The sequence below is a fragment of the Orycteropus afer genome, unplaced genomic scaffold (genome assembly GCF_000298275.1).
Source record: "Orycteropus afer afer isolate SDZICR_OR568_19922 unplaced genomic scaffold, OryAfe1.0 scaffold00049, whole genome shotgun sequence".
In the NCBI taxonomy this organism is placed as follows: Eukaryota; Metazoa; Chordata; class Mammalia; order Tubulidentata; family Orycteropodidae; genus Orycteropus; species Orycteropus afer.
Genome location: NW_006921636.1, coordinates 13,825,050 through 13,849,819, shown reverse-complemented (window position 1 = coordinate 13,849,819; position 24,770 = coordinate 13,825,050). Strand labels below are relative to the sequence as shown.

Sequence of the window (24,770 nt, the reverse complement as noted above, 5' to 3'; positions counted from 1 at the left end):
ATCAGCAGAAAGAGAGAAGGAGAAAGAGTATGCGTGTGGACAAGGGGAAGCCAGTGGATGTCTTTCTTTTCCTTCTCTGTCCCCATTGCTTGTTCCTTTTTTCCTTTCTTTCTCCCTTCTCCTTTCTCCTTTTCCTTCCTCTCACCTTCCCACTCCTCTTTCCCTTCCCCCATACATCCTTTACTCCAACTATCTTTCTCCTCCCTGCCATTCCCCATGCATATACCCCACCTTTCCTCCACCCCTTCCCCTTGACCCTTTCCACCTTTTCCGCTTTCCACCTTCCTCCCCCAACCCCTCAGATGATTGACGGCGAGGCCTTCCTTTTGCTGACACAGGCGGACATTGTGAAGATCATGAGCGTCAAGCTGGGCCCAGCCTTGAAGATCTATAACTCCATTCTCATGTTCAAAAACGCCGATGACACCCTAAAGTGACTGGTTCAGGGCGGGCCCTCCTGCACCCTACCTGGGCTTTCCTCTCCAGCTGATGCTTCCTTCCTGACTCCAGTTCCTCATATCCCACCTGAGCCCTCCCCTCCCTTCTGTATCTGACCAGGGTTGGATTGCCTTCTCTCCAAGGGCTGCTTCCTAGAAGGTGCAGAGGAGCAGAGGGGCCCTGGGAAGATGGAATCCTAGCCCTGAGTCCTGCAGCTCGTTTGCCACCAGGCCCAGTGGTGAGGGTATAGCTGGGCACAAGGAACATTACTGATGGAGTGAGTTGTAGATGCCCTACCTATGGCACCGCCACATTTCCAACCGACTTGTTTTATCACCAGAGGGTCTTAGCAGTTAAAAACAGTCTAGTAGAGTAAGAGTCCTCCAGCTGAGGCCCTTCTCGCTTTTTGGCATCTTTACACACTTTCTCCCCTTTTTCCTTTCCTCCTACCAAGATACGACCCTGCTGCAAACATAGTCATAAAACAGCTTCCTCCTTTCTGGTTGCTGGATTTGTTGGCCCTTGTTCTGCCTGGTTCCTTGGCCAGTACCCTCAGCCAGACCCCCCGGAAACATGTTTTCATAGGATCTGTTGAATGTCTCTAGCTGAGCCAGGATGCCTTCCTGACCATGAAGTGGTTCTGGACCACTTGACATTTTAGTGTCTTGTGCCAGGTCCCAGTCCAGGCTGAGGGAGTAAGTGGTTAGAGTCTGTTTTGCAGCTGGCTGAGGTTGAAGTTCCACTGATGATCCCTGCACACCCTTGCTGTGTTGAGTCGGGAAGGGAGGCCCGGTAGGTAACTAGGCCCAGAAGCCAGCCAAGGCTACATCACACAATCTCTGGGTCTTTGGCCAGAGGGACAGCTCCATTGGGCATGGTGGCCCCCAAAGCTAAACATAGCCTCTTTCTCCCCAGCCATCAGCCCAGGTGCTGCCCCTGCAGGAGTGAGGGCCCCCTGCCAGCCAGGTCTTCTGTCATGGGAATGTAGCACTCTATCTAGCAGGCATGACACCATGAGGCCACATTCAACCTGTTCCTTAAATGTCTACTGCTGATTCTTGAGGAATCTTACAAAGACCACTTGAAGTTGAGTGTTGGGAAGGTGAACTTTTGTCTTTGAAACCCCCAGACCCCTAACAGCCCTTCTTACCACTCTCCGTCTGTCTTGCACTGCCAGCCAGGCCCCTGCTGGGTCTGGGATCTGGACTCCTCTGTCCAGATGGGGGCCCAGCCTCCACTGAGCCACTGCCAAACCTGCTTCCCAGCCCCCTGTTTCTGAGAAGCAACCAGGTGGGAAGGGCCAGAGCCCCTGGCAGGAGCCAGCCCCACATGGAGGTGAGGAACAACTGCCAAGCTGCTGTGTGCCCCAGGTGCTGAGATGAGCCTGCAGGTGTGGGACCATGTGGTCCTTCCCTAGACTCCTCCTCTTGATCATGTGGTGCATGTGTATGTGGGTGTGTGTGGAGGACACTGTCAGAAATGTTGGACAGGGTGCAGATATGAGGCTCGGTGTTGGGAAAATGTCAAGGGCTATTCTTGTTAAAACATGAAACTTTAATTTTCCCTTAGAATTGAGAAATCTAAAGCTCTTCTGATTTCCTGCCACAGCCCAGTAGGGCCCCTCTCGCCTACGGGCTTCAATATTCCTCCCCTATCAGCTCTTAGAGGAGGCTCTGAGCACAGAGCTTCCTGGGAAGAAACTGGGCAAACCATGAGGTGATGGCTGGGTTTACAGAGGTTACACTGATGTCCCCTTGACCAGGTGTAAAGAGGAGCAAATCTGAGCCTCTCTCTTACCTTTATTCCCTGGGCAACAGCAAACCCATCAGCTCCCTGCCATTCACTGTACTGTGCAGAATGAGGAGAAATGCTCACCTACTTGGTGATGTGAGCAGATAGCAGAGGTTCTCCCAGCTGCTGCTGTGGGACCTCACCAGCTCCTAAGGGAGGGGCTGAGGTAGGCTTTGCCATGTGATCTGCCAATCACACTTCTTGATGCTTGCCTAAGAGAAAGGCAAGCTGGACTGATGTCCCTGGAGGAAAGGGCCCCAGGCCTCCAAACTTAAAGGCTTCAGCACTTTTTTGCACTAATGTCAACCTCTTTGGAAAGAAACCAAATCACAAAAAGTGGAAAGAAATCTGCCTTCTGTCCACCTTACTCCTCTTTCACCTCCACCGTGTCTCCAAATGAAATCATTGCACCTTGACCTGAGGGGAGCAGTGAGGGAGGGAGTTGGTGACAGTTCCTGGTGCCCATGTGCCCTCTGCCCTGCTCTCCCAACTTACACTTTGGCCCCCGTCAGCCTCACCCAGCCCTTGCCCAGTGCAGCCCAGCCCTGGTCTAGGGCAGAAAGAACCTTTCATTTAATTTCTGAAGTGGAGGGAATGATCCCAGAGTTGGAAAATGAAGCCTCTTTGCACTTTCATTCATATGCACTTTGGTAGGGTTAAGTTTTTTGTGTTGCCTTGTGCGTGCGTGCGTGCGTGTGTGTGTGTGTGTATGTGTGAGCATATGTTCTTTAAGAGAATCCTCTGGTTTAAGCTAAATTGACTTCTGTGAATCTGTGTCTTAGGTACACAGAGAGAGAAAAAGTTACAAACAAGATGTGGCGTGTTTTGTCAGTTTTGAAACAACATAAATAAACTTGAACAACTCAACTGGATGCCATGTAGCCAGTGTCTGTCTCTGTTTTCATGGTGAAAACATCTAGAAAACAAAATGATTATCAGTAGTACCATTACTAAAGAGACTAAAGTGTTCTCTTTGCTATGAATTAAAAGTCCCAACGGATCTGATTTATATACCATTTTAAAGATAGGAAACAAAGGATAAGGGTAAATGGGTATACGTATCTGGGTTGAGAAATGTAAACAATAGGAACCCCCAGGATCCACCTGAAATGACCATTTTTAAAATAAATATTCAGGAGCAGAAAATTCCGTGAAATCTGCAATTTTTTTAACACCGAACTTTCTGGTGGGGAAATGTCAAGATGACTTGGTAGAATTCATGAAGCTTCCCAGAGACCATGTGAGCAGGCGGAAAAGTGGGAGAAATGCCATTTTTTGATGACTTCAACCCCTTTCTTGTCACTACCCTTAATTCCTGGGCCTTACTGCCCTTGCAGATCACTTGGCTAGAAGACTACCAACCATGGCTGTCTAAGGGTCCGTCTTTTTCACACTTGACTAGGAACTTGCGTGGCTGAACAGATTGGTGCCACGGTAGACTGATCGAGCTTCAGTGTGAATCCTCAGGACTGTCCAGGAATCAGTGGTTTCCATGGTCAGCTCCGACTTCCTTTTTGATACTCCTTGAGCCTCTATCCCACTACCTCCAATGTCATCTCAATAGATGTTTTTGTGATCTGTGTCAGAGAGAAAATGGAAGTCCAAAGAAGGAACACTCCCAACTTCGTGCCACCATGTTTGCAAGTCTACTCCCACCCATGTTCATCCTTCTCTCATCCTTCCTGTTTCAGCAGAAGAGCTGACCGTTCTACTTGTCAGAAGTTAATCCAGTATCAGCCATGCCTGCTATAAAAATAAAGGGAACACTATGAGACAAGAAAGGGCTCTTGGAAATATAAAATGTGACTGCAGAGATAAAATTCAGCACAAAGTTTGATAGTGTTGAGGATATCACCCAGAAAATAGAATTAAAACAACAGATGAAAAATAGGAAAGAGTAAAAGACTAGTCTTCCACTAATAGCAATTCTAATACAAAAAAAAAAAAAAAGAAAGAAAAGGAATTTCATAAAATTAAAACCTTTCAAAATAAAAAGGAAATTTCCTAAAATTAAGAGACGCTAGTCTAAATTGAAAGGACCCACTGAATGCCCAACACAATGGATGCAAAAAGAATGATACCAAGCTACATTATTTCTGAAATGTCAGAATAATGAGAACAAACAAAAGACCCTACAAGTTTCCAGAGAGAAGAAGACAGGTCTCATCTAAAGGAATATGAATCAGAATAGCATTGTACCTCTCAATAGCAATGCTGGAAATGAGAAGACAGTAGAGAATGTCTTCAGAATTCCAAAGGAAAATTATTTCCATGTTAGAATTCTGTACCCAGCCAGATTAGCCATCAAATGGGAAGGTAGAACATTTTCAAACATAGAGGGTCTTAACATTTTATCTCCCATGCACCTTTACACAGAAAACCACTGGAGGATGTACTCTATCAAAATGAAAGAGTGAAATCAAAAAAGAGGAAGACAGGAAACAGGAGAACCAACAAAGAAACAAAGGGAATTTCCAGAATGATAGGGAAAGGAAGGGCAGTTGCCAGGTGAGAACAGGAGGCCAGATCAAGGTTGGATGAAAGGAAGGATTCAAAAAAGCAAAATGATAATATAGTAAGAGGATATTATCCTTTTCTTCAAAGAGTTAAGAGAATTGAGTATATCTCAAAGCATTAAATGAGACAATGATTGGTTAGCTTCAAGAAAAGCAAAAAGTCATACAAGTGTGTGTTTGAATGGGCAAGAGCTAAATAATCATGTTCTATAGTAGGAAAGGAGTCACTTGGTAATTTTTAAAACAAAGATTGAGGAATAGCAGTATATGTGTTCTATTTACACACATGGAGATAAATATGAAAAGAAAAGCTAAAGAGTTGAAGAATGAAGCAAGGGACTGATCTTTTTTATTACCCACCTGGTAGTCCTATTTGAATTTTAAAATTTGGTACACTTCCCACTTCGTCTCATGTACTTTGGACACGTTCTCAGGAGAGAGCAGTCCCTGGAGAAGGACATCAGGCTTGATAAAGTAAAGGAGCAGCAAGAAAGAGGAAGATCCTTGAGATGGATTGACACAGTAGCTGCAACAATGGGCTCAGGCATGGCAAGGGTTATGAGGATGGCACGGGACTGGGCAGTGTTTCGTGCTGTTGTCTATAGAGTTGGTATGAGTCGGAACCAACTTGACAGCACCTAACAACAAACCACTTTCTATAAATACTTGTTTCCAAAAAGACAACTGAGGACCTGTGTCTGGCCAGTATATGAACTCCGTTGGCCCATGGGTCCTGCTTTCAACTCATGTAGATGACGTACTGTACTGACACTGAGCCTGGTGTTTCTTCTGGCTCTGCATGGATCTGCAGGTGTGAGAGTGTGCAGGTTGGAGCAGGGGTGGGGCCAGCCAGTGGACAGAAAAGAGGGCCGAGGAATGTCAAGGAAGAGGGAATATTTGTGGAGGTGGGTTCCCATTGGTTCAATTTCTTGCTGTACTCCCTTCCTATCCCTGAGAAAGTTTCTTTAACCTTCATACCCCAACAGTAGAGCCCAGCTAGCTCAGAGGGAAGGGGCGGGAGAGTGGAAGGGCAAAGAAAGAGGAAAAGATGGGAGGACTGTATCTGCAGAGGGCTTGGCTATTTTCTGAAGCATCCTTGGAGAAAAGGGCAAGTTCAAGCGCCACTGGTAGCTATGTCAGTTGGTACACTTTTCTAGAGAGTATTTTGGCAGATAGGTCAAAATTAACTCAGCACTCCCACTTTCAGTAGTTTATCAGAAATATTAGTATAGGAGAGGCAGTTCTACTCTGTCCTATAGGTTGGGTGTGAGTCAGAATCAACTCAACAGCACTGGGTTTGGGGTTTGGTTTTAATTACCTCGAAAAGAGACTGAAGATGAGTTGGAAAAGAAGCTTTCACTTTTTATTTTCCATGTATGTTGGAATTCTTTGATACAGGTTATGCAGTGTGTGTGTGTGTGTGTGTGTGAGAGAGAGAGAACTGGCTTTAGGATCACAGGGAGGAGGAGCCTGGTGGAGCAGCAGAGCAGCTCTGGAAAGGGGCAGGGCCCTGGGCTCTGCCCTGATTTGCTCTGTGTACTTGGGCCAGTCGCCTCCCCTCTCTGGGCCAGGGCCAGATATTCACTGCTGTGTATGTTGGCAGAGGAGGAGAATGTGACGATGTCAGATCCCCTAGAGCACATTGGAGCAGCCAGTTTCTCAGGTACTAGAATAACTTGAATGCTGTGGAAATTGTAATGAAAAGGTGATTGAAGAAGTGAGACTCTGAGTTGCCTACGGAGGATGGGTCACTGGGCAGCCCCTTCCTCACCTGTCCCCCAGACCAGGCCCTGCCCCTGCCTTGAGTCAGAACTCTCAGCCTGGGCAGCTTTGGGTCAACCATGAAAAAGACTTCCTCTGTGTGATTCAGGGAGAGCTGAGCCTGGTGCCTGAGCCTCAGAGTACCAAAGAGCAGAGGGGCCCAGGTCTAGATTCAGCTGTGATTCTGGACAGTGCCAAGGTGGGTGTGGTCTGGGCGGCAGGCTTTGGCTCAGACAAGAGGTGTCTGGCAATGGGACTGGCCCAGGAGGAACCAATCTGCCTATCCCTGGAGGTGTCCGTGGAAGGGTTAAACACAGAGGCCAGTGATCCCCGTCAGGGAGGGACCAGGGGAGAGTTGTATGAGATGAGTCCATCCTGTTCTTTTTCTCCTGGTTCTATGAGAAAGAGAAATGGCTCCACCGATGGCTTTAGGGAAGGGTACATGGAAGAATCAGCGTTTGAGCTGGAACTTGAGAGGGGAGATGGGATTTCAGAGAATGGAAATGTTGATAGGACCCCAAAGACCCTCCCTTTGAGGCAGGACACATGCATGATTAGCAATTTACATAAATGCAGAGCTGAAGTCACTTACCCAAGGTCACAAGCTTCAGTTGTGTAGTAGTTTTCAGGGTTCAGAGGGTCCCCATGCTGGGTCCGCCCAGGAGCCAGTGGACACAGCCAGCATCATAATTCAGATCCAGTGGTTAATTAGTAACCAAAGGCTCCGAGGCCAGCTCCCTGCTGACAGGGCTGTGGCGGGGGGAGCACAAAGCTGGTTTGGGAGCCCAGGCGAGTGGGTGACAGGTCACTCCTACCTAGGAAGGTTGCTCGGCAAGTTAGGATTGGGTTTCAAGTCAGAAGGACCATGCCAAGAGAGAGGAGGGCAGAGCAGTGCTCAGGACTGCTCCCCAGGACCTGAGTCAGGATCCAGAGTTTTCAGGTGAGAAGCTCAACACTCCTACCTGACAGGTATCTTACCTGCCGGCTTGGTCTCGGTCTGCTTAATTGACTAATTACCTAACTAGCTTCCTAACTTTGTACTTTTTTCCTTCCTCTCTCCTTCCTAACTCCCTTCCATTTTTCCTTCCTAACTTCCTTCTTTCCTAATTTTCTTTCTTCTCTGCTTTCTTCTTTCTTTCTCTCCCAACTAACGAATGTTCTGAATTCTCAGCTGCCTAATTTTCTTCCTTAACTGTCCAACTTACAGTCTCATTTTCTTCTCACTAATTTACTCCCACCCTGACCTCTTAGTTTTTTCTCCTAAAATTCCAGGCCATAGGTCTTTGGAATCAGACTACCTGGGATCAAATGCCAGTTTTAGGATTTATTAGCTGTGTGTCTTGAAGTTATTTCACCACTTTGTGCCTCAGTTTCCTCCTCCTTGAAACAGGGATGATAATTCCTAACTCATGGAGCTGTGAGAATAACAAAGATCAAGCGGGCATTTGAACTGGGCCAGCTGTGATAGGCATTAAGCACCAGCAGGCATGTAAGTGAATAAATTACAGTAGTTTGAAGACAAGTGCAACAAAAATGGGCACAATGGAGGGAGGGCTCATAGGATCAGGAAGGGGTCTGGCAAGGCTTCTGGGGAAGGCAAATGAGGACAAGGTAAAATGTTAGCTGAGTGGGTCAGGTTGGTCGGGAGAGTGTTCCAAAGAAAGAGAATTGTTTAACTGGTCCAGGGAGATGTAGGCATGGCCATGGAGTGATGGGGCAGAGGGATTCAAGTCTCCACTGCAGAAGTTAGGAGGAGAGATGGCTTTGGGCCACCCCTTGGGAGGTCACAGGGGCCTCTGTAGGTCAAGAGAACTTGTTGATGGCCAATGGCTGGCCAGAGCATCAGAAGGTAAGGGAAGAAGGCTTAGGAGCTGAGAGCTGCTCAGGTGTGGAAGCCACAGTCAAGGTAATAGGAGGAGGGAGGGTTGGTGACGGACACTGAGCATGTCAGAGTTTCCACCAGGTCTTAGTCCTCAAGTACTTCCTGCAGAGCAACATCTTGAGAAATTCCACACAATAGTATAAAGATAAACATAACCTAATCCAGGATACCCACCGTTACCTTGGGCCGTGTCCCTGCAGCTTTTTTTCTGTGTCTATACACAAATGAAAGGAGCTCTGGTGGTGTAGTGGGTAAAGGCATTCAGCTGCCAACCAGAAGGTCAGTGGTTCAAACCCACCAGCTACTCTGCAGGAAGAAGATGAGGCAATCTACTTCCATGAAGATTGACAGCCTGGAAACTCAATGGGGTTGCTATGAGTAGGAATCAACTCAATGGCAGGGGGTTTTTTTCCTGGTTATTTTTATACACAAATGAAGGAGCCTTGGTGGCACAGTGGTTAAGTGCTCTGCTGCTAACCAAAAGGTTGGCAATTCAAACCGACTCAGTGGCACCATGGGATCAAGACTTGGTGATCTGCTTCCATAAAGGTTACAGCCTCCCCTTTGGGGTAGTTCCACTCTGTCATATGGGGTTGCTATGGGTTGAAATCAATTCAACATCTAACACCTACACAAATGTACATGCATATCTTTCCCTTTTACAAAAGCAGTGTCCTAGTATACCTACTTTTTATTTTTCAAACACTTTATTGAGGTTTTGGAAAGTTTTCAGAGCAAATTAGTTTCCCATTCAACAACTGATACACATACTGTTTTGTGACATTAGTGGCAATACCCTCAATGTCACAGCACCCTTCCGACTTCCTCCCTGGGTTTTCTGTTTCCATTCCCCCATCTTTCCTGCCCCTTCCTGCCTTCTGAACTAGTTGATTGTTCTGAGAAACACATTCCTCACAGGTGTTATTGTTCACTTTATGAGCCTGTGTACTGTTTGGCTGAAAGGTGCTTACCAGGAGTAGGTTCAGTTCCAGGTTTGAGGGATGTCTAACGGCCACAGTCGTGGGGTTTCCACCAGTCTCTATCAGACCAGTAAATCCAGTCTTTTATGATTTTGAGTTTTGTTCTACGTTTTCTCCCACTCTGTCCAGGACCTTCTATTGTGATTGCACCACTGTCTTGAACCTTCTTCTTTACTTGATAGTGCATCACATCCCTGTTCTTATTTTAATTGATACAAGCTTATATATAATTTTTTGATTGTGTAATATACCGTTTCATAAATGTATGATAATTACTTTATCAGTTTATTCCTTGATTCATTAATCAAATAAGTACTGAGCACCAATATATCCAGGGCCTGTGGGTGCTGGGGATTCAACAATGAACACAAAAATCATCAGAACGTCCCTGCCCTCATGGAGCTGCATCCTAGCTGGGGGAGATGGAAAATCAACAATTAAATGATTGTGTGATAAGGTACCAGAGTCACAAGTGCTGTGAAGGAAAATACCAGGCAGAGAAAGTGGACAGGGAATGAGAGGAGCTGGTATTGTCCCATTTGCCCAGGACTCTAAGGCACCTGACTGCTAACCAGAAGGTTGGTGGTTCAAACCCCCCAGCCACTCTGCAGAAGCAAGACTGAGCAATCTACTTCCGTAAAGATATACCACCTTGGAAACCCAGTGGGGGTTGAGTTGGAATTGACTCGACAGCAGTGGATTTTGTTGTTTTTTTTTCTGCTGAGTTTAGCACTGAAAGTTCCAATTCCCAGGAACCCCTCAGTCCTGAGAAAACTGGGACACTGGTCACCTGTTGTCAGGAAGAGTCTCTTTGAAAGGTGACATTTGAGCAGAGACCTCTGTGACGATCGTGGAAGCCAACCATGCAGATGTCTGGGGAGAGCATTTTAGACAGAAGGAAACGTAAGTGCAAGGGGACCAAAGGCTAGAGGACACTTGGAGTGTCAGCAAGACAGAGTGGCTAGAGGGCAGTGAGTGAAGGAGAGAGCAATGGTGACCAAGGCAGAGATAGAAAGGAGTCAGGTCAGATGGACTGTACTACCAAAAAAAAAAAAAATTGCGACTGAGTTGATTCTGACTTACAGTGACCTGGTAAGACAGAGTAGAATTGCTCCATAGGGTTTCCAAGACAGGCTGAAATCTTTTTATTATTATTATTGTGGTGAAAACATATACAAAAGACATTCACCAACATAACAACTTCCACATTTATAGCTCAGGGACACTGATTACATTTTTCATGTTGTAGCATCATTATTGCTAGACTTTTCCAAAATATTCCATCACCTATTAGCATAAACTCAATGCAAGGCTGAAATCTTTACAGAAGCCAACTGCCTCATCTTTCTCCTGGGGAGCAGCTAGTGCATTCATACTGCCTCCCTTTCAGTTAATAGCCGAGCACTTAACCAACTGTGCCACCAGGGCTCCTTTGGACTCTTCTAAGTAGTAGTAAGGACTGGATTTTATTCTAGGTGTAATGGGTAGCCCCTGGAGTGTTGTGAGCAGCAGACTCACATGATCTAATGTACATTTTGAAAGACTCACTCTGGCTTTCAGTGGAGAGACTGTCGAGGGTAAAGGCAGAAGCAGGGAAACAGTAATGTATGAGTTTCCTGTGGCTACTATAACAAAATACCATAGTGTGGTGGCTTAAAACAACAGAAATTTATTCTGTCACAGTTTTGGAGGCCGGAAGTCTGACATCAGTTTCAATGGGTAGAAATCAAGGTAAAAGCAGGGCCCTGCTTCCTCTGGCGTCTCTAGGGAAGAATCTGTTCTTGGCCTTTTCCAGATTCTGATGGGCTGCTGGCATTCTTTGGCTTGTGACCATGTTACTCCAACCTGTACTTCCTTGGTCATTGTTCTGGTTCCCTAGTACCACTCTGACATGAATATACCACAAATGGGATGGCCTTAACATCCCATTTGTGGTATATTCTCTTACAGTTTGGAGGCTTTAAGACCAAGTTTAAAGTGCCCAGCTCTAGGGGCTGGGTGAAAGCCCCTCAGCCTTGGGTTTCAGCTCTGCCTCCTGCTCCCGGCCCACTGATGCTAGAGGCTTCTCTTCACTTCACAGCTGCAGGCTGCTGGCTGCTGAGGCTGCCAAGCCCAAGGCACAGTAAAAAGGCACAATCCTAATATTACCAAATCACACGGCAGACTATTAATCCCAGTCTATTGTAAGTCCCAAGGTCAGCAGAACATGGCAGGCTGCTAAACAACGACTTGGCTACATGCAGGATTTGAGGTGCTATAAGCTAGAGACCATTCCCCAAGGCTTCTTCTCCTTATATACAAGAAGCAGACCACATTCCCTAAGGCAGATTCTCAGCTGCTCCCAGTAGATTCCACCATGGAGTTGATTACCAGTCTCATCATGGGGAATACTACATCCAGCTGCCCAGCCACTCAACCAGGCCCAGCCAAGTTGACACACAAACCGAACTACCACAGTCCCATTGCCTTCGCTTATGCATCTAATCTCTCTCTGCCTCTCTCTTACATGGATACCTCTGATTGCATTTAGGGTTCACTCTTCTCATCTAAAAGAGCTCTGGTGGTGTAGTGGATAAGGCATTTGGCTGCTAACCAGAAGGTTGGTGATTCAAACCCACCAGCCGCTCTGCAGAAGGAAGATGGGGCAGTCTACTTCTGTAAAGATGTACAGCCTCAGAAACCCAATGGGGGTCGCTGTGAGTCAGAATCGACCCGATGGCAGTGAGTCTTCTTATCTAGGATAATCATCTGAAGATCTTTAATCACATCAGCAAAGTCCTTTTTTGCTACATAAGATAACATTCATAGGTTCCAGGGTTTAGGATATATGTGGTAGAGGGGCATTCTTCAATGTACTGCAGTAGGGAGGGAGCTCTGGTGGCATAGTGCCCAAGGCACTTGACTGCTAACTAGAAGGTTGGCAGTTCAAACCCACCAGCCACTCCTCAGAAGGAAGATTGGGCAATCTACTTCCATAGAGATACTGCCTGGGAAACCCAAGGAGGGGTCGCTATGAGTCTAGACAACTTGATGGCACATAACAACAAACAACAACAATGGTAGGGAAGCTATTGCAATGCATACAGTGATGATGGTGGCTCAGGCATGGTAGCTGCAGCAAGGGGGAAGAGCAGCAGAGATTTTGGGATATATTTTCACAATGGAGTGAAAGTGAGGGGAAGGGAGAGGCAAGGTTTCTAGAATGAATTTCAAGGTGCTGGCTTGAACTTTTGAGGAGGTGGTGGTGCCATTTGCTGACACTGGGAAGCCTATGGGAGGGTCAGGCTAGGTCAGAGTAGGAGGAAGGTGAATCAGGATTCTCTTGTGGACATGTTAAAGCTGAAATGATTGTAGACATATAACTAGTGAATTGCCGAAGAAGCAATTAGATATATAAGTCTATAGAGTTCGACAGAGAACATTTGGAATTATTGAGTATAGGTATTTAAAGCCATTAAACTTGTTGAGATCACTAGGAAGCAAGTGTAGATAGAGATCTAAAGAGTGAGCTTGGGATGGGCCAGTGTTAAAGGATGGAACACAAACCATAAACCAAACCCCTGCCTTTGATTCAATTCCAATTCATAGTGACTCCCATTGGGTTCCAAGGCTGTAAATCTTTATGAAAGTAAATTGCCTCATCTTCCTCCCATGGAACAACTGGTAGGTTTGAATCACTGACCTTCTGGTTAGCAGCCAAATGCCTTACCCACTATGCCACCAAACCCAACCCAACCCAACCCATTGCCGTCAAGTCAGTTCCAACTCATAGTGACTCCTATTGGGTTTCCAAGGCAGTAAATCTTTATGGAAGTACATTGCTTCATCTTCCTTCCTTGGAGTGTCTGGTGGGTTTGAACCGCCAAACTTGTTAGCAGTTCAGTGCCTTAGGCACCGTGCCACCAGAGTTCCTTAAAAGAAGAGGACAATTGAGCTTAGGAGTCTGAGGCAGAGCAGTCAGCAAAAGAGAAGGCAAGTCAAGAGGTCCTGAAGCCAAGTGGGAAAAGCGACTGTGTCAGATCCTTCAGAGAGATTGAGTAGGATGAGGACTGAGAGTTCATCATTGGATTTGGCACATGGGGGCACTGGAGGTCACTGGCCTGCTGTTCTGGTGTTGAGTGTTGGGATGAAAACTTTATGAGAATGGGTTCAAGAGAAAAAAGAAGAGGCAGTGGAAACAATGAGTCCAGACAACTCTTTCTACAACTTCAACTGAAAGGAGAACAAAGAATCAGGACAGTATCTGGAGATGATGTAAGGTCAAGCGAGGAGCTATTACAGCCTGTGGGTACTCTGAAGTGGCCCACAGTCAGACACTAAGGTCATTATTTCACTATTATTTTGCTGTTAGAGACAGTGCTGCTGCATGAGGCCCCATCAGGGTCTTATTATTGAGAGAAATGTCCTTGTTCTGGGTGTGTGTTTTGTCAACATGACATCCTGCCAATCTGTGTATTGGTTCAACATTTCTATTCTGTTGAAAGATGGACAGCTATGATATTGTTCCCTTGGATTTTCTTTGGCCAGTACCCTCAGAACCCTACATTTCAGAGACCCCAGAGGCCACCAGACTCAATTCCCTCTCTTACCAACCCTGTCTGCTCAGCGTTTAGGGCCCCTCACCTGTTGGGTGTGCTAACTACAAAGCAAGCTCCAGGAGGATAGGGCTGAGGCCCTCTGTCAGTGCCTTCATCCTCCAGAACACCTCTTGAGCTGGAGGGAGGACGGGACCCTGCTGAGTCCCTTCTAATTACACCAAGTAGCAAGGTCTTCTTGAGCCATGGTTCTGGCCTGGGCCCTGTTTCCTTCCCTTTACACAGCAAGTCTGCTTTGGGGATAGCAGACCAGAGCCCTTGAAGGGCCAGCAGGAAAGTCTAAAGGATCAAGTGCTCAGCAATCAGAAACCAAGGCCAGGTGGACTGAGCCAGACACCTGGACTCCAGGGTCCTCTGAAAGCATCTGCAGACTCTTGGAAGGTAGAGGGGATTGGTCTCAGCTCCCATGGCTGAGGTCTCTGAGACCTCATTTGCAGTCTTTGGTAGTCTACATGGAGCTTGGGCAGGTCCTGGGGATAGTATCTTCTTCATACAGGCCCCCTTCTCACACACACATACACAGGAAGTGCACAGATATACACTAGTATGCACACAGACACGAAGGCCTACATATACACACATGGTTACACTGTCATACATACGTATTAATAGATATCCATAGCTATATGCAGACACACATGCAGACATCTACACACAGACTCCCTCACACATACTAGGCACATTAATATACATATAAATACACACTGACACATACTACACACACACTACACAGGAACACTGGAAGCCTCCCTCTACTCGGCACCCAAACACACATCACAGATAACACTGAGAATGCACTAATGCACAGTCACAGATGCACAGACACTCATTGACATAAACATACAGATGTGGTCACATTGACACATAGATAGGCTTTGGTAGACACCTGTACTGATAAGCTGTCATGTATACACAGACCCACATACAGAGGCTCACACACACTGACTCACAAGACCCACAGACACACTGAAGCATATCTGTGCACAAACCTCTTGTACATATGGTACTCACTCCCACCCAACACACCAGCCCACATAATCACACATCCTGACAAGCCCCTAGGGTCTATAGCCCTTGGCTCTCCTAGCTGCTCTAGGGACCTTGCACTAGAACATGAAAAGACCTTCTTCTCCCCACCCCCAGGGGGGAGGTGATGTCCCCGAGGGAACAGAGGTCTCCAGTCCCATCTTCAGCTCTGCTGGATCCCATGTGACATTGACCAGCCCCCTCGTTGCTGTGGGGAGTTCTGAGCTCTGTGTTGAGGGCGGGCCAGCGGCCAGTCACAGACACATTGGCCCTTGTTGGGAGAACAGAGAGCAGCTCTCTTACCCACTGTCCATCCACCAGCTCCAGCTGTTGGTGCAATCCGTGGCCTCTCCTTGGACTTCACAGGTATGTAGAACCAGGGGCTGGGCTAAGGGAGGCTGGGGCCTGGCAGAGAGTGTCAGGGTCAGCACCAGAGGGTGTGTGCAGAGTGTTGTGTGCTGTCTGCAGGAACACAGACGAATGAGCCTTGGCCAAGCCAGGCACCACTCCCTATTTGGCAGTTCTGCAGTTCCCTCTCTTAGGGCTTGTCAGGGCTGGGCCTCTCAGCAGCTTGGGCTGGGGGATTACCTCCCTCCCCTTCTGGTCACTTTCTAAGTTCCCGAGAAACCATAAGGTGGGTTCATTAGGACCACCTTGTAAAGATGCACAGCCCCTGCTCAGGGAGGCCAGGCCATAGCTGGGCCCCACAGTGCGTCAAGACTGTGGTCTTAGGATGCAGAGTCCCCAGCAGCCCCACAAGCAGCTGGTCTCCCAGTGAGATCTTGATTTTTAGCCTTGACTTTCCAAGCAGGGGTAGGGCTGTGGGGCCTGAGCACCCTGAGCCAGGGCCTGGATACCCAGGCCTCTTCTATCCTGCAGGGCAGGGGCTGGGAAGATACTGTGTTCCTAGCCACATAGACCTGCTGGTCATACATACCCTCTGATGTTTAACCTCAGACACTGGCCAGCCTTAGGTCTTTCTGTGGTGCAGCGCAAGGTCCCCAACACAGCCACCATTCCTGGAATACTGAGTAGAGGTCCTTCCTTGAGTCAGGGAGATGATAGTCAGCAAACAGCCCAGCCTGGGGCTGTCCACAGGAATTCAGGTTCTCCAACATACCTATATGGGAGACTGGGAAGCTCAACCTGCCCATCACAAGCTATGTGGTCCTAATCAAGTCCCCTCCCCTTTCTAAGTCTAAGGCCTCCCATTTGTGAAATGGAGAGGTTGGAGGTGGAAGAGTTGCAGACTTGATGTGCTCCAAGGGTCCTTGCAGCCCTGGCTGCCTGGGTTTCTGGAGCTGCCCAGGATGACAGGGGTCTTGCTGCTTTGGCTATCTCCCCACGCTTGACTCCCTGAAAAAATAGCCTAGAAGGGGTTACTCCACCGTTCTCACTAAGATGTGGTCCAAAAGGCTAGGATTAGGGATTATAATGTCTTGCCCCATGCAAGGATTGCTGGCCTCTAGGATAGGAGATGCTTAGGCTATGGCAGGTGCTTGGAGTTGGGGAGCAGTGGAGAGGGCCCCAGTGGGCAGGGAGGTGAGAGCAGTAGCACCTGAAGTCCTAGATAGGTGAAGCTAACCTCCTAATACCAGCTCTCGTGCTCACTCCCCTCTGTGCCAACAGAGCCCACCTGATCACTGATACAAAAATGGACTCTAGCCAGGCCAGGACTCCCAGTCCACAGGTGAGTGGCTCTGGGTCCCCAGCCACCACCACAGGGTTCACCTCCTCTTAAGGCGGATGAAATCTGTGGAGTCACTGGCCAACCCCATGGGCCATCCCAGACCAGAACTGGGCCATTTGCAAGATAAATAGAGATGTGTACAAGGGCTTCAAGGAGTAGATGGTGTAGCAAAATCATGGGATTGGTTGTGAGGACATCTGGGCTCTAATCTCAGCCCAGCTGCCTGTAAAACCCTGGACACCTCCTCTTTGGGCCTTAGTTTCCATATCCTTAAAATGGACACAACAAACAGGAGTTTTCCAAGGCTGTTGTGAGAAGCAGATGATGGTTGGTTGGATGAGTGGGTGGGTGGATAGGTGCATAGGTGGATAAGTAAATGGGTGGGTAGGTGAGTAGATGGCTGGGCAGGTAGGGAGTTGAATGAAAGGAAAGAGGAAAGCAGGGAGGGAGGACTCAGGCAAACAAGCTAGTCTAGTGGAGGTGTCGGAGAAGGGAATTAGCCTGGGCCAGGGGAGAGGTTGCAGTTAAGAAGGACCTGCTGATCTTAATTCTCTCTTTCTTTAAATGTCTTTCACTCTCAAAGGCCAATGGGAACATCAACCTGGGGCCTTCAGCCAACCCAAAGTGAGTTCTGGTCTCTCAAGCAGCTGTCCTACCTGGCTCCCTTGCTTTGGCAATAAAACTCAAGTTCTCTGATCTACCATTCAAGGCCTTCCATTATCTAGGTCCAAGACTCTTTCCTAACTTTATCTTCCACTGTTTCCCCGGCCTGTGCCCATACTAAACCCTCAGCCTGGAATGCCCCCAGATGTGTACATTGTTAGCAACTCCCCATCTTTCAGGCCCTTCTCACAGATTCCTGCACCAGATCCCTTACTTTCTATATCATTATGTCTGGTTTTATCTATTCTTAATTGGATGGTGACTCCCCTGTTGGGCAGGGTCAAATCTTATAAGCCTTCTCTTAGCCATGAGAACAGGGCATTCTTCAGCAGCAATGAGGCTCTGGTCCCTAGAAAGCTCCCTGTATCTCCCAGGGTTTGGTCTCAGACACCAGGTTTCCTGAGCTCACAAATGCTGACCCATGTTCTTCCCTCTTTCCCCCAGTGCCGGGCCCACCGACTTCGACTTCCTCAAAGTCATTGGCAAAGGGAACTATGGGAAGGTGAATGATGGGGGTGAAGGTGGGATATCTGGGTCTCCCCTTCTCCAGCCTCTCCTGCCTGTCACTTACGTGGGTCAAGAGGGAGAGGGGACTCCATTCCTGCAGAATCACGGAACCAGGGCTGGGGCTGGAGGTCCTGTGCCACCATCAGGGAATCTGAAGTTCGGAGGGGCGGGTGATTGGCCCCTTCACCCACAAGACCTTCCACCTGTGCTTCTGATCAGGTCCTTTTGGCCAAGCGCAAGTCCGATGGGACATTCTATGCTGTGAAGGTGCTACAAAAAAAGTCCATCTTAAAGAAGAAAGAGGTACCAGAGCTCATCTCCTGTCCCTCATCCCCCAGCCTAAGATGGCCTCCAAAGATGGGCTAAACTTTGAGGGCTCCATGGGGCTGGGTGCAGAGAGGGTACAGAGGTGGTCACAGCCAGGGACCAGGTGGTGCCCAGACACTGCTCCTTCTCACGAAAGGCACACCAAGCTGCCTCGCCTGCAGAGCCTTTGGGATGACCTAGTCCTGGTCTCTGCCGTTCCCTGGGAAACACAGTCTCATGATAGGCAAGTCTTCTGCCCTCCCCACCTGTGCAATGATGGCTTCACACTTTATATTCTCCAAGGGCCCTTCCAGCCCTGATTTTCTAGATGCTTCAGCTATTTGAGTCACTTCAGCACCCAACCCCATTAGGAGGACAGAGCAGGCCCTGAAAGAGGACTGAATGTCAAGTCAGCAGACCCAGGAAAAGGAGTGGCTCATGTTAACAAGGCTATCGTGGGGGTGGGGAGGGGAGGAAGCAGCCTTGCAGCTGGTTTTGAAGGTATGATTCCAATGGTCTGGAAAGAAGGTGGGGCCTTCCAGGCAGGAGAAACAGCAAGAGCAAAGGTACACACGTGGGTGATGCATGTGTGTTGAATGCATGGCTTCTTTCCTCTTAAATAAGTTTTCCTTGGGACTTTTATGTAATTAGTCATCATATATGCTTTGCTTATCACCTCAGGGGCCTGGGCTTCTGATCCAGGAGCTGGAGCTGTGCCCATCTAGACTGGCCGGGCATGAGGCTGACCATGCTGACCCCTGAATACCAGGCAGGGAGCTTGAGTTGGCTTGGAGGGCAATAGGCAACTCTAGAGGGTTGTTTGAGAAGGGGCATGAGATGGTCCTCGGCAGGGCAGCTCCCACTGGGAAGGCCCTGTGGGCTATGACAGGGCAAAAGGTGCCGTGGTGAGCTATGACATGGACCCCTGTCTGTGTGACCCCACAGCAGAGCCATATCATGGCGGAGCGCAGCGTGCTTCTGAAGAATGTACAGCACCCCTTCCTCGTGGGCCTGCGCTACTCCTTCCAGACACCTGAGAAGCTCTACTTTGTGCTGGACTATGCCAACGGGGGAGAGGTGGGTGGGCCCACAAGGAGCCTCCCTTGGCTGGCTCTTGGCAGGGAGCTCTCCACATACCCACTGTGTACCAAGCGCTGGAATGATCTCACCTCATCCTTACAACAAACCCATTTTGTAGCTGAAGAAACTGAGGCTCAGAGAGGTGACTCACTTGCTCAAAGCTACTCAGCTGGTATCTGGCAGAGCCAGGATTTGAATGCAGGTGTGTTTGACTTCCAGCCATAATGCTTCCAGGCTTTCCCCAGGTGAAGCTGCCCACAGACTCACTTTGATGAACCTGGGAAAGATCAATAAGAAGAGCTCTGTGGTCGAGATTTCCAGTGCCTCCATATTACACCATAGACCACGAGGGTGGTGGTGACCAGGTCATTGTGGTAGACACATGGTGACCCAGAAGCACACCTGGGACAAACCAGGTTCCCTCCTGGACTTCACTCTGTCCCTCTGGGCAATATGACAAAATTTAGTGACTCCAGACAACCTGGGTGACCTCATGCCTTTTGCCCTAATGCCAAGAGGGGACTTTTTGTCTTTGTGTTCTCCTAAAACCTCCTCCCCACCCAGTGGGGGTAAAGGCCCTTCCATGCCAGCAGAATAGACCAAAGTGATTGGCCCTTGGGCAGATCTAATCTGGGCTGTTTGACAGCTGTAATCATCTTATTGCCTGGGTTGTAGCACATCTTTGAACGACCCAGGTGCTCTGATCCTCTTAGTTTCCTCTTACATGAAACTGGCATAATATTTGATACTTTGAGATTTGTCATGACAATTAAATGAGATATATGACAGGGAAAACAGGTGCAAAATAAATGCTATTTACTCTTTTCTTCCTGCTGACGTTTTGGACATCTGCAGCTGCTCTGTGGCATTTTATATGAGTACACTGCAACTCAGAGAAGGTGCACTTGGCTGCTGCACAGGGTGGGGATCATATGGGCCCCCACCATGCACACCAGAAACCTGGAGCACCTCAGGGTCTCTCACATATATCTCCTTCCCCTCCAGCTCTTCTTCCACTTGCAACGGGAGCGTCGGTTCCTGGAACCGCGGGCCCGGTTCTATGCCGCAGAGGTAGCCAGCGCCATTGGCTATCTGCACTCTCTCAACATCATTTACAGGTGAGACCCAGCCCAGGCCTTCCTGCCCCAACACCAGGGGTTGGGTGGACCCCTAAATCCTGATGAAACCCTGGTGATGAACTTGATCCCTTCTCAGAGGAGGAGGAGAGCCCACCAGCTGGGGTAGGTTGGGGGCTCCTCTTCTGAGACCCAAGTGCTTGTCCTCCTCAGGCTTCCATGACTGGTCCTTCTGCCAGGGCCCTGGGCCCCTAGCTGTCTGCACTAAATGACTGGGACACTCCAGGGCTTTTATCTTTTCTCATATTTTTTGCAGGGATCTGAAACCAGAGAACATTCTCTTGGACTGCCAGGTTGGTATATGTTGTGTGTTTAGGCGTGGCTGCATGTGTGTACTGTGTCATGAGTATGTATGTGTGTGCATGCATGCATGTGTACACATTGTACATGCCTACATGAGTAGAGGGTATATTCGAGTATGTGTATACGTGTGTGCCCATGCATGCATTCATGCATGAACATGTGTATTGGGTACACATGAGACTGTATGTATGTGTATACGTATATGCACATGTGTGTTAAGAGGTCTCTATGGGGCAGGGGCAGAATCAGGTGGAGATCAGTAGATGTCTTAGTCCTTCCATGTCGTAGATTGGCTTCTTTGGAAACAGACTCTGAGATGGAGAGTTGGGTGCAAAATGTTTATTGGGAAATGTTCTCAAAAGGTTCACCTTCACAGGGGCAAGGAAGGCAGGTCAGGGTAGAGGAAGCTGGTCTCATAGGATTGGGAGGTCCTGGAGCAGAGTGGCTCTTTAGAAATGTCCCAAATTGAGGCACGGAGGCTGGGCCTTTATGCGTCTACATCAGCCAGTCATTGGGTGTGGATTGCCTCTAGGGAGTGTGTAATGTTGCATGAGGCATTTTTTTTTTTTTTTAATTGTGATTTGGGTGAAAATTTACAGAGCAAATTCACTTTCATACAGCAGTTCACATACACTTTGTCTCATGACATTGACCACAATTTACCCTAATGGAACAGCTCCCCTCCCACTTCCTCCTGATAGTTACCTCTTCCCTGTGTCCACCCTCCATGCACTCCTGCCCCCTTGAGCTGTCTCCCGCTGCATAAGCAGCCCTTCTTTCTCCCATGATTGTTCTCTCCAAGGACTGTATCTACCTCAGGTACATGTTTACCTCATATGGCCTGTCTGTTGTTTGGTTGGAAGCCACAGGTGTGGGTTCAATGCATGAGGCCTTTCTTGTCACTGAGGGCACTTCCCAGCTGTGAGCTGTCCCAGCAGTGGGAGGAGGATGGCATGCCAGCCCTAGAGAGGTCCTCTGTGCTGAGGTCTGTAGTATCCACTGCTCCATTGGTCATCTTCCTGCCAAGTAGCTAAGTCCCTAGCCCTCTGTCAGGGGAGTTGCTACCACCAGGCTCCTCTAGCAAAAACCATCTAGAGCTGCTGATGTCGTAGCAGGTGGGTCTCAGTGTGATGAGCCAGGGGCAGAGAGTGGAATGCTATCTGATGCTCCCTGGGTACTCCTGGCATCCAGCCCTGGGTCTCTGTGCCAGGGGCATCAGGCTCCACAGCCCCTGATCTACAGCAGGTCATCTAGGCTGTAGAGTTGGGGCTGGCCATACCCTTCCTTGGCTTAGGCCACCCTCCAGTCCATCCCTCATTCCCAGGGCCATGTGGTGCTGACGGATTTTGGCCTCTGCAAGGAAGGTGTGGAGCCCGAAGAGACCACATCCACGTTCTGTGGCACCCCTGAGGTAAGTGGAAATTTCCTGAGAGAGATCAGTGGCTGAGGCCACAGCTCCTTTTAAGAGTCAACAGATTGCAGTGAGAGGGCTCCCTCCTTCCACCCCATGCCTTCCCTTGAGCTGACTGTGCACTGAGCCTCGGTTTCCTCTCTGCGTACCAGGGACACTGGCTCTGGGGCTGCCGGGACCTGGCCAGATGTTCTGCAACAATGGTGGCCACTAGAAATAGAAAGACAAACCACATAAGCAATTTTAAATTTTTTAGCAGCCACATTTAAAGAGTAAAAAGAAACAGATGACATTAATCCTGTAATCAATTAATAATGTAATTTATGTTACCCAGTATATCCAAATACTACCATTTCAATGTATAATCAATATAAAATTATTGAGATATTTTACATGCTTTGTTTCTAGCTAAATCTTAGACATCAGGTATGTATTTTACCCTTACATCTTGATTTCGACTGGCCACCTTTCAGGTGTTGGATAGGGTATGGCTCATGGCTGCTGGATTGGACAGCACTGCTCTCTATATAGGGGGAAGCCCATGGGCAGCATGAGGGTCTGGCTTGAGAGTCAGGATCAAGGCCTGAAAATATAAAACACTGGTCCACCCCCATGAACATCAATATCTGTGGGTCTTAGGAGTAATTCACACGTCTGTGTGTTCTGTCAAGGCCTCCTTGCAACCTTGGGGTAAAACTTTTCCTTCAATTCCCACCAACCTTGGACCTTGGACCTTGGACCCAAAGGGGTTCCCAGTGGCTTGGACAGAGAGCAGGTTGACCAGAGGTGCTGAGGCTGTAGAACTGGGACGCTCCTCCCAATATGACCTGGGAGAGCACTTTAGCCGATCTGTTTTTCCCCATGTGCTTGGAAAGCTGTATCTGGGATCTCAGTGAGCTGCCACAACTTGTTCCAGGCTGGCTGGAAAACAGGTGACTTCCGTGAACAGGACCCAGTATCTGTGTTTGCACATGGACACAACTGGCCCCACAAAGCCTGACAACCTAGGCATTCCTTCCTAGGACTGTCAGGGGTGGGAAACGGGATATACAACCTTGACTCCTGCTGGCTCCAACACATTATCTCTTCCATGACGTGGCCACTGCCATGGGTGCTGGGGAGCAGGGACAAGAGGAACCACAGTTGCTCCCCTTGTTTGAGGACCAACACATATATTAGGACACAGTCTTAAAACAGCTCCTGTGGAGGGATTATGTAGCCCCACTTTATGGAGGAGGAAACCAAGACCCTGGGGTGGGGGAGTTAAATGAGCAACTTGGGGCCACACACTGAGTAGGGGTTAGGTCTGTGGGACCCTCTGCCCTCATCCAGACCCACACAGTCTCTCCAGCTGGTTCTGCCTTTGCTAAGATACCTCTTCTCAGTGGCTGAGATGGCAGGCTAAGAGCCCTTGGGTTTGGCAGAAAACACATGCTGTTCCTCAGGTTGTCTCCCCTTCTAAGACATAGATGCACAGTGTCTGTTCATCTGTCAGTATGAACTCAAGTGTCACCTCCTTTTTCCTGACCTTTCTCCATCCCTTTGCCACTAAGATTTCCCATGCAAGTAAGTGCCACATAACTTTACCTGTTAGTCTCCCCACTGCACTGTGAGTGCTCCCAGGACTGTCCTGTTCCCAGGACAAGGATAGCCCATTGGATGCCTTTGCACAAGTTAAAAAGTCACCCTCTCTGAGTAGATTGATTAGAAAAAGTGCCCCTTTAAATAAAAATAAAGTCACCTGATTTAGCCCTATGCTAGGGTCATGGCTTGGTGAATGGGGCACAGCCAGGATTTCAGCCCCTTTTGCCCCTTTGGCTGGTACTTCTGTGCAGTGCACAACATGTACAACTGTACAGAGTGGTCCTCCGTGGTCTTCTCTCTACCTTCAGCACATGGCAAAGGGCCCTGCACAAAGCAGGCCTTTGGTAAATGGATGCTGACTGAACATGTGCACAAACAAGTGAATGTCACAGCAGGCCCAACCCCTGGTGATCTTGTCCTCCAAGTGCCTTGTTTACAGGTGGAAAAACTGAGGCTGGAGCTCTTTCAAGGAAGTGTGTTTGTCCCCAACAGTACCTGGCTCCTGAAGTGCTTCGCAAGGAGCCTTACGATCGGGCAGTGGACTGGTGGTGCTTGGGGGCGGTCCTCTATGAGATGCTGCATGGCTTGGTGAGTGGGGCGCAGCCACCTTCAAGGCACCTCTGGCTCTGGGGAGGCCTAGGGGCGGGTCTCCCCCTCATGCGGCCTGCTCAGGCTCTGCTCAGGGAGCTGAGCGAGCCATTTCTCTACTCTCGGCTGAAAAAGATGCTGCCAAAGTGAATACGAGGTCGTATTTTTCTTTTCAATAACGTTCACAGTTTATAACACACCATCTGATAAATTCTTCCTTTGGTGCCTCACAACAGCTGTTGGGCAAATACATAGAGACAAAAATGTATCAGTGGTTACTAGCAACTGGAAGAAGGAAGAAATCAGGAGTTGTTACTTAACAGGTACTGAGTTTCTGTTTGTTGTTGTTGTTATGTGCCGTCGAGTTGGACCTGACTCATACCGACCCCTCCTTGGGTTTCCGAGGCAGTATCGCTATGGAAGTAGATTGCCCAACCTTCCTTCCGAGGAGTGGCTGGTGGGTTTGAACCGCCAGCCTTCTGGTTAGCAGTCAAGTGCCTTAGGCACTATGCT

General features: G+C 48.5%; 1 protein-coding gene across 1 annotated transcript in view; it reads left to right on the top strand.

The window, feature by feature from the left end:
- The first annotated feature begins 16,643 nt into the window (after positions 1 to 16,643).
- Positions 16,644 to 24,770, top strand: part of SGK2 (serum/glucocorticoid regulated kinase 2) — a 25,564-nt gene continuing 17,437 nt past the window's right edge. Inside the window, exons 1-10 of the mRNA XM_007938418.2 lie at positions 16,644 to 16,679; positions 17,263 to 17,303; positions 17,787 to 17,844; positions 18,069 to 18,152; positions 19,101 to 19,232; positions 20,241 to 20,353; positions 20,628 to 20,664; positions 21,999 to 22,085; positions 24,162 to 24,257; positions 24,645 to 24,665. Coding sequence (XP_007936609.2) covers positions 16,644 to 16,679; positions 17,263 to 17,303; positions 17,787 to 17,844; positions 18,069 to 18,152; positions 19,101 to 19,232; positions 20,241 to 20,353; positions 20,628 to 20,664; positions 21,999 to 22,085; positions 24,162 to 24,257; positions 24,645 to 24,665 — 705 coding nt within the window. The remainder of the gene's footprint in view (positions 16,680 to 17,262; positions 17,304 to 17,786; positions 17,845 to 18,068; positions 18,153 to 19,100; positions 19,233 to 20,240; positions 20,354 to 20,627; positions 20,665 to 21,998; positions 22,086 to 24,161; positions 24,258 to 24,644; positions 24,666 to 24,770) is intronic.